Source organism: Amyelois transitella, chromosome 16, assembly GCF_032362555.1.
Source record: "Amyelois transitella isolate CPQ chromosome 16, ilAmyTran1.1, whole genome shotgun sequence".
Taxonomy (NCBI): domain Eukaryota; kingdom Metazoa; phylum Arthropoda; class Insecta; order Lepidoptera; family Pyralidae; genus Amyelois; species Amyelois transitella.
In genome coordinates, this window is record NC_083519.1 from 8,882,397 (window position 1) to 8,891,675 (window position 9,279).

Sequence of the window (9,279 nt, forward strand, 5' to 3'; positions counted from 1 at the left end):
TTATTTTTAAATTACCATGCAAAGAGATTTTTTCTATTAATTTCTCCCGTTTAATTAACACCATTTTACATAAGTGTAACAAATCTATACATACATACATATGGTCACGTCTATATCCCATGTAGGGTAGACAGAGTCAACAGTCTTGAAAAGGTACCTACCGAACACAAAAAATGTAGGTACGTGCCGTTTCAGAAACAAAACGCCGTTCCGAAACAGTGATAGTTTCACATTCATATGGTCATATATCCCTTGCGAGGTAGACAGAGCCAACAGTCTTGAAAAGACTGATCGGCCACGTTTAGTTTTTTGGCTTAATGATAGAATTGAAAGTCAAGAGTTTAACCGACAACATTCTAAATGTGGATATACCAAAAGATGAAAAAACGCTTGCCCTACTTACTGAACAGTTTGCCCGCAGACATTAGATCTGTATGTGGGACCAACGCATCAATTAAAAAAACTCTAAAAAAAATAACTTCTCAATTTCTATAGAAGTATGTAAGCTTAAAACTAAATTGTTACCTACACGTTATAGATATATAGTTTTATTTGTTGTGTTAAATTAGTAACTTTGAATGAGACTGACCGCAGTCGAACTGTGAAAACAGTTTTGCGGAATATTGTTTTAAGTTCATAATGAATATTGTGTAATAAATAAATAAAAAAAAACAAAGCCTCTGCCTACCCTATTAGGAAAGAATCATTATTATTATGTATGTGATGAAATGCTCGTGGCTGTACGTGCGACTTCTGATAAAGCTTAATTAACCGACATTTTCAAAACAATAGTTAATGAGATTCGTTTGTTCATTATCCCCTTACTGATAACACTTGATAACGATGATAACACCTCTTATGTGGTCTTATTTACGTAAACATAGAGTGCATCCGACTATTAATAGATACGTAACGATAAACTTTAATTAGATTACAGAAATCTGAAATCTTTATCTTTACCCCGCAAGGGATATAGACGTGACCATATGTATGTATGTATGTAAATCTTTATTTTTTGTTAAAGGTTATGTGATATGAGCCCTCGTGATCGTGATGACAAAAGCAATAGCAATATATACCTATGTCTACGAAATTTAAAAATCTTCATTATTATTTGACATTTCAATATATTAAATATCATATCTTTTGGTTTCACAACATTGGTTGACATCAAATAAATTACTTAAAACTAAGATTACTGTCGCTTCCAAAGCGTCAGTGCAGGAGAAGCGGTCTCCTTCTGAAATCCAAAGTATCGAAACGTCTATTGTTTTATTCAATTTTGAAGATATTGGCAAAAGCGTCGTCATATTGTACCTATAAACTTTTTAATGGCCTTTTACGTTAGATACATGTTAAAGGACTAAGACTCATGTAAGTATCTTATACCTAATGAATTAAAGAGGTACTCATTCGAAAGTTGTGAGCTGATAAAATTAATTAAATTATCGTTTGAACAACAATATGATTGCAACACAATAGATTTTTTTTTTTTTTTTTCAATGAATACACTTCTTAAATAAAGAAGTGCATTCATTGAAAAAAAAAAAAAAAAAAGCAAATGCTGAATATGAGAACAGAATAAAACCAAAAAAATAACTTCAAATAAACATTTTATTGCATTGTTACAAACATAACCATTTCTTACACTAACTTCAGTCAATTATTTCACTTCTCGCTCTCGTGCTCCCTTATTACCTGCGGCTTGTAATCCAGCTCCAAGACTTTGCTCAGACTGTTCACATACATGTCCAGACGCTGGGTCATATAGTAGCAACGGCGGTCTCTTATCTGTCTGTTCATATTCAAATCCAAAACGCCAATCAAAAGACCATCTCTCGTGCGCGACAATCCCGGACACCTTACCCCATCCGGACCACAGATGTAACTCGAACCGTAAAACAATCCCAAATCATTATGCGCCGGCTTTCCATCAGCAGACGTAAACTCATTAGGGAAATGCTCGTAACCAACCCTGTTGATGGCGGCTGTGAAGTAACAGTTGGTAATGGCAGCGTTCCTAGCCTCAATGTCCCACATGTACTCACTGCCAGCTTCTGCGGCGACGGTCGCTGACGGGTTAAAGACGATGTCTGCCCCGTTAAGGCCGAACATCAACCAATTCAAAACGTGATGGCGATCAAAGCAAATACTCACTCCGATTTTACCAAAACGCGTCTCGAAAACTGGATGACCAGTGTTCCCTTCCATATAATAGTTGGACTCGTTGAAATCACCCACTCTAGGGATATGGTTCTTCCTGTGCTTGCCGATTACGTTACCAGAGTCGCTTATAACCACAGTAGTGTTCCATAGTATCTCTGAATGCTTCTCGTCTCTCTCCAAGATGGATGAGACAATGACCATGCCGTATTTAGCAGCAAGTTCACTCAAGAACCTTGTAGTTTCGCCATTTTCGGCTGATTCGGCGAATTCGCACCACGGTTGCTTCTCCCGCGTGCAGAAGGCGAAGGGCATGTTCCATAGCTCTTGGAAACAAATGACGTTCACTCCCTCTTGGCCGGCCACATCTACGATCTTCTTGACTTTGTCTAGGATGGCTCTTTTTTGCTCATTGACTGGGCGGTCGGTGGGGATAGCAATAGAATGTTGAATGACGCCAACTTTGACGATGCGCGGTGGTCTCGTTTGCTCCGGCTTGGCTGGGAATTCGTAAGCGAGGATATCAAAGTTGGCGTCTTTGGCAGCTGCTAGAGAAGCCGGCTTCAGGGTAACTTCGCGGTGATTCTTCCTGCCATAGTAGATCCTGTTGAATTCCTCGAGGTCTCGCCCGCTAAGATTGTTGTTGATGATGGCTTCGAGGCTTTGTGTTTCGTTGTCCATGTTAAGTAACTTGCTGTTTGGCGTACGGTGAGCGACTGGTCCTCGCCCGGCGTCCGCGCCTTTAAATAGGTGTTTTATTAATGCAGCAAACGCCTGTTTATCTGTGCGGTCCGATCCTGATGACCTTCGGCCGTCGATAGCGTTTGAGACAATATGTATCTGAGAAAGAAAATATTTGAGTATTATTTATAGCACGTGAATTACGTGACAAACATAATGTACATAAGAACCCGCAGCGTTTCTGGAAACATTTCATTTGAAAATGTTATTACCGTAAATTTTATGGCTATAGTAGTTAATTGCATTTAACATGCAATTATATTATAGCCATGAAATAACGATTTGAATTTTACAGGGTCTAACGTATCGATCAATAATAAAACATACATAAAATCACACCTCTTTCCCAGAGGGATAGGCAGAGACTTCATCTTTCCACTTGCCACAACCCCTGCATCCATCTTTCTCTAATTCTAATCTTCATTCAAGCTCGTCTTTTTCGGGTACTCTTGACCTGACCTTTCGAAATGATTTCATCAAGGTACGTTCGGCTAGGCCTTACCCTACATATATTTACTTTGTCAATCTGATAAAAAAAGAAATGGTTTTTATTATGACAGACAGATCAACGTTATAACTGCATACGTCTTTCGCTTCATCCACATTGATCACATCATAATAATCCTAAATAGCCTACGGCCCTGCAAACAATTTGCCATATATACATAGGTACCTAATTACATGGACGCTATATACTCGTACTTAAATTAACATTGTTATTGATCAGCAAAGATATAATAATGTCACTTGAATATTAAACTTAATCTCAAACTATATCGTTTACATATTAATAAAACAGCAGTATTAAGATGATGTATTCAATCCAGACGGTAATGCAATTGGTTAGGTATATATATAATTTACATATTGGTTACCTTTATCAAGTTAGTACTAAACCTATATACCTCTCACCTATTTATGACCTTCTTAATAATATCTACCACGAATTAAATTATTTTTTAAAATCATTTAATCATAATTATATAATAATTTTTTAATTTTTTATTAAGTTTGATTAATTACAAATTTTACCTTCACAAAGATTTTTCGTTTCTCGTCTTACACATAGCACATTGTCTAATTCCTTCTATCTAAAAACTCAATACTTTTTTACAATTTTATTGGGGGGTAGGCAGGTATTATCTAAACATCCAAACTGAGTCAAACGAGTTATACAAGACTGTTGCCTTAACTGCGGACAACATAAAGGGCCGTTATACATGAACCTACCTTACATAGGTATACGAGTAAGCCCTGCATAATCTATCTCGTATTAAGTACTTAACTTTGATTATGCGGCTAGTAATCCTACGAGTTATTCACGGCGCCAAGATGTACAGCGGACTACACATCAACAGCATCAAAGGTTTTTACGTTAAGAATATATTTTTTAAAAAATCAACATTTCCAGTGTTTATATTGAAAATGTTGTTAATGTTGGTAATACTCTAAGTTTTAACCCTTTACGGAGTAGACAGATCCAATAGTCACACCTTGGCTTGGCTTGTATTCTTAGTTTATACGAATATATAAGATTCAATGAAAAGGTCTAATAAAAAAAACCTCGCCAAAAAAAAAACAAACAAACGTAGGTATTACCTTCCCTTTAGAACACTGCACTTAACGATTTTGAAATAATTAAGAAATATCGCGGGCAATCTTAGTACAAGTTGTTTGTTACTCGTAGGTATGTAAATGTAGATAATGTGTAAATGAACGCGTATGCGCATGTAAATAACTGGTTTCTTATTTACTTGATCAATGCATACAGACCCATAATTGCGTAATATTTCTATGTATGTAGGTAGACTTACTCGTAAGTATTTGATTGTCTTACAAGAAAATATTAGTTATAAATTACCTTAACCCTCGTGTTCTTTGTTTTTATTTCTTATTTTGAATAGTATTTGGTATATACATTTAACACATCTTTATCCCTTACGGGGTGGACAGAGACAATCTCAATTGATTAAGTATATTTGAAATATATAACTCATCAACATAATTTCGTATCTTTATTGATAACATGTTGTGTGTATTGGCTGTAACACCACTTGATATTAATATCAAGTTTTATCACTAACAGTAAACAAAATGGATCCAAACGGAGATGTCTGCTTTGACGAAATAATTAAGCAAAATTTAGGCCCTGATCAATTGAAACAGTTCAATAAAATTCATTACGGACGCGAAGACCATTGTGAACTGAAGTTGCAGGAAACAACAGTTAGTGCCAGTGATAAATATAACTTCCAAGTAGAAGGGTATTCTTTTGAAGCTGCTAAAGAGGAAATTAGGAGACCAAGGGTTGTAAAGATTGGCTTAATTCAACATTCAATTGTTTTACCCACGGATAAACCTCCGAGAGAACAACGGGAAGCTGTTTTTGATAAAATGAGAAGAATTGTAGAAATCGCCGGTACGGAGGGCGTACAAATTCTCTGCCTGGCCGAAGCATGGTCGTGTCCATTCTTTCTTTGCACTCGGGAGAAGGAACAGTGGGCTGAATTCATAGAATCACCTGAAAGCGGACCAAGCATACAGTTCTTAGCTCCTTTGGCAAAGAAATATGGTATGGTGATAATATCCCCGATATTTGAACGTGATGTCGACGGAAAAATGTGGAATACTGCCGTTGTCATTGATGTTGATGACTGTGGACAATATTTGGGTAAACATCGTAAGAATCATCTACCAAGCGTTGGTAGTTTCAGCGAAATTAACTACTACGACCCTGGCAACACCGGCCATCCGGTTTTTGAGACCAAGTACGGTAAAATTGCTATAAATATATGTTACGGGCGACACCAAGGGCTTAACTGGTTAATGTTTGGTTTGAATGGGGCTGAAATAGTTTTTAACCCTGCGGCGACTATCGCGGAATTTGGGGAGTCGTTCTGGGGCATAGAAGCTCGGAATGCGGCTGTCGCTAATTCTTATTTTACGGCTAGCATCAACAGGGTTGGGACTGAAACTTTCAAAGTACTGAAAGTTGGGGAAGAAAAGGGAGTTTCAAGAACCTATTATGGATCCAGCTACGTCACTGCACCTAACGGGTGTAGGACTCCAGGACTTTCACGGAATAAGGATGGGTTGCTAATGGCAGAGTTGGATTTAAACTTATGTCGGCAAATCAGAGATCACTGGGGGTTCGCTATGACCGCGAGACTAACCATTTATGCTAAAGAATTGAAAGAAAAAGTTGGCACGACATAATTTCTGGTGATTGGAAATAAAATGCAATTTAGACGAAGCGTGCTTTTTTATTTTAATTATCTAACATTCACCCGCGCCTTTGCCTCTGTTAAAAATACCTTATATCCTATTTTGTACTCCACACTGTAGTTATATGCAATTCAATTTCATGCAGATCGGTTCAATTGTTAAACTGTGAAGTGGTAAGTAGGTAGGTAACAAACAAACTTAATAATATAATGATGCACGTGGCACCGTGATTTTACCCTAAGGTTGCATTCGACGAAGTAGAGCATTCCATCTACATATTTCCAATTAAGCCGAAGCCCAAAAGACAAAAAGAAGCCTTTTAAAGACTTTCTACCCTTGGTAGTTTTACGGCTAGCATCAACACAGTTCTTGGGCCTTGGCCCAAGAACGTAGAAATTTAAAAATATAATTATTCTTGTGATATTTATATTATGCACTGTCATTGTCAACGTCCAGTCGGTACACCATCTGTCAAATAAACATTGCCGGATGATAGGTCATTTTTCCGTTTTCGATTTTTGCAGTGGTTTTTCAACTTAATTACAGTGATTAATTAGTCCGAAAGAATTATAATTATTATTTAATAATGGTATGATTACTCCAGTATTATTTATTGTTAAATTCATATTATTTTTATACAGTTTTGTGCTACAAGTTGGAAAGCGTCACAAACATTACAAAGCAGATTTTCTACTTTACATAAATGTTTCACTACTATACAGACACACACTAGTTTTGAAACATTTGAATAAATAGAATTATCAACTAAATTGGAAAATGCAACTTTAAGAATTTAAGACGTGTCGTATTATAAATATTAGGTATCTTCATAACCTTTTTCATTTCCAGTCTATCTTAGCGTACAATGGAGGTGCGGTGGTAGCGATGAGAGGTCAGGACTGCGTCGCCATCGCCACGGACAAGCGGTACGGTATCCAAGCCCAGACGGTGTCGACCAACTTTCCCAAGGTGTACCAGATGGGCCCTACACTGTATGTAGGACTCCCGGGCCTTGCTACAGACACCCAAACAGTATTCCAGAGATTAAAGTTCAGGTATCTACTTGCAAATTTTGTACTTATAAATTTATTTCATTATATATTGATTGATTACACTGTAAACTTTCACTATCACTGCAACATCCGAAAGAGTAAATATGAAGATCTGGTATACACATAAATTTAAGACCTTGTTGTACTCATATTATGCAAATAAAAATTTGAATTTGATCTATTGCCCAATGTAAGCTTAACTATTTCTTCTTTTAATCCAGAATGAACTTGTACGAACTGAGAGAGAACAGAGCGATGAGACCGAAAACATTCTCGGCAATGTTGTCAAACTTGCTCTATGAAAAGCGTTTCGGCCCCTACTTCATCGAGCCTGTCATTGCTGGCTTAGATCCTTATGACAACCAACCCTATGTGTGCAATATGGACCTGGTAAGTGTTGGAGTTGAAAAGGTATCTAAAGACTTAGGATCTCTCCATTACATCTTAAATTTTGGAATTCCTCTCACAAATGGTTACCTGAATACTTGCTAAATTCCAGATTTTTACAAAAAAAATTCTGAAAGAACATCTCTTGCCATCAAAAAATTAACTTAATATTATATACTGATTATTTAAAAAGAAAAAAAAGAACTTGTATTAAATTTATAAATGTAGTCCCTGTAATCAACCTTTCTACAATGAAAAGTTTTCCTATTTAAATGGTTTTTCTGTTCTAGTCTAGGCATAGATAGCATTACTAGAAAAACAGTAAGATGAAATAAAATTATTGGAATCCAATTATCATTACAGTTTTTATGAAATTTTTTTTATAACATTTAATTTTTTTTATCAATGACAGATTGGTTGCCCAAATGAGCCAGAAGACTTTGTCGTATCCGGCACCTGCTCAGAACAGCTGTATGGTATGTGTGAGGCGCTGTGGGAGCCCAACCTGAAGCCAGATGATCTGTTCGAGACCATTTCACAGGTTTACATATAACTTACTAGATTTCTCTTTAGAATGAGTATTGCGTTTGTGTGACAAATTTGTAATGTTGGATAATTTCTCTCTTTAGTTAATTTCTTTCCTCCTGGTGTTGGTTTGGGTAACATACCTTACACCTTTGAATATAATCCTGGATTGGCCTCCTTTGTACAAGAGAACTTTTGAAGGCAGGTCACAGTGACATGAACTGACTGTAACATCTTTTCTTCCTGGGTTTCCGCTATAAAGTGATTTGTATTTTAACCTACTCCATATTGAATGTGTTTTACGAAGTTTTCGCTCACCACACGAGTATCAGTTAGCAATAAAATGTACAGTACTGCTGTTCTTTAAAAGGGACGTTAGCTTCAAGGGGGTTAAGTGATTTGTAGCTTGTAGCTATATAACCAAAATACGGTAAATAATAAAGTTAAATTTATTTTATTGAAATGATTCAAGTCATTTTACATTTCAATAAAATAAATTTAACTTTATTATTGCCTAAGCCTTCACAGGCATTTATTCAAGTCATTTTAAAGTGCCTGCGAAGGCTATTTACTTGACAGCAATTTTTGACCTCAATATCTCTAAAAAATTCTATTCTCTCACAAATAAAAATAGAGTACCTAGCTTTATAGACTGTCAGCAACCATACAGCTAAATGCATTTATGTGTTCAGGCGCTAGTGAATGCGGCGGACCGCGACGCCATCTCGGGGTGGGGCGCGGTGGTCTACATCATCGAGAAAGACAAGATTACTGAGAAACACGTCAAGACGAGGATGGATTAGGTAATTGGTATCAAGTTTCATAATAAAATTTTAATAACCCACCCTTTTGTGTTTTCTTTAACCCCTTTTTTTGTTATTCCGGGATGAGTTGCGCCCTCTAAATTCTGGACATCACTCGATATATATACCTATGACCATGATCAAAAATTAAGAAGTTATAAAAAGTCGAAAAAACAGAGTCAGTCTTCCGTGACCCTCTCGGTTATTTCCTCTAATTTTTTTAAATTCATAAAAAGAATATCTGCTTATTCTTAATACTCACTGGACTACATAACTTTTTTTTTATGAAGCATCTAATTTTCTATTTGTGTAATTCCACAACAGTGTCCCAGTCAGATTGTGGAAATAAACTTAATAAGTTTATAAGGTTAACAAAAAAAACA

The 9,279-nt window shown here is 36.3% G+C and overlaps 3 protein-coding genes across 3 annotated transcripts; 2 read left to right on the plus strand and 1 right to left on the minus strand.

Annotated features, from left to right (window-relative positions):
* Positions 1 to 1,596: 1,596 nt before the first annotated feature.
* LOC106129763 (beta-ureidopropionase-like) lies at positions 1,597 to 2,904 on the minus strand. Its single transcript, XM_060948487.1, has one exon. It carries the CDS (start codon positions 2,842 to 2,844, stop codon positions 1,669 to 1,671), a length of 1,176 nt encoding a protein of 391 aa, XP_060804470.1. The 5' UTR covers positions 2,845 to 2,904; the 3' UTR covers positions 1,597 to 1,668.
* Positions 2,905 to 4,816: 1,912 nt separating this feature from the next.
* On the plus strand, positions 4,817 to 6,148 carry LOC106129762 (beta-ureidopropionase-like). The gene has a single exon (XM_060948488.1). The coding sequence runs from the start codon at positions 4,999 to 5,001 to the stop codon at positions 6,118 to 6,120; it is 1,122 nt and encodes a 373-aa protein (XP_060804471.1). The 5' UTR covers positions 4,817 to 4,998; the 3' UTR covers positions 6,121 to 6,148.
* Positions 6,149 to 6,578: 430 nt separating this feature from the next.
* Positions 6,579 to 8,938, plus strand: LOC106129621 (proteasome subunit beta type-3). Its single transcript, XM_013328223.2, has 5 exons — positions 6,579 to 6,718; positions 6,979 to 7,184; positions 7,403 to 7,571; positions 7,981 to 8,109; positions 8,786 to 8,938. Exons 1-5 carry the CDS (start codon positions 6,716 to 6,718, stop codon positions 8,894 to 8,896), a joined length of 618 nt encoding a protein of 205 aa, XP_013183677.1. The 5' UTR covers positions 6,579 to 6,715; the 3' UTR covers positions 8,897 to 8,938.
* The last annotated feature ends 341 nt before the right edge of the window (positions 8,939 to 9,279 follow it).

Bases quoted from the DNA above. Each gene is read 5' to 3' on its own strand.
- LOC106129762 (XM_060948488.1), top strand. From the start codon at position 4,999: ATGGATCCAAACGGAGATGTCTGCTTTGACGAAATAATTAAGCAAAAT.
- LOC106129621 (XM_013328223.2), top strand. The intron at 7,185-7,402 runs GTATCTACTTGC...CTTTTAATCCAG, and splicing joins TTCCAGAGATTAAAGTTCAG to AATGAACTTGTACGAACTGA. The intron at 7,572-7,980 runs GTAAGTGTTGGA...TATCAATGACAG, and splicing joins ATGTGTGCAATATGGACCTG to ATTGGTTGCCCAAATGAGCC.
- LOC106129763 (XM_060948487.1), bottom strand. From the start codon at position 2,844: ATGGACAACGAAACACAAAGCCTCGAAGCCATCATCAACAACAATCTT.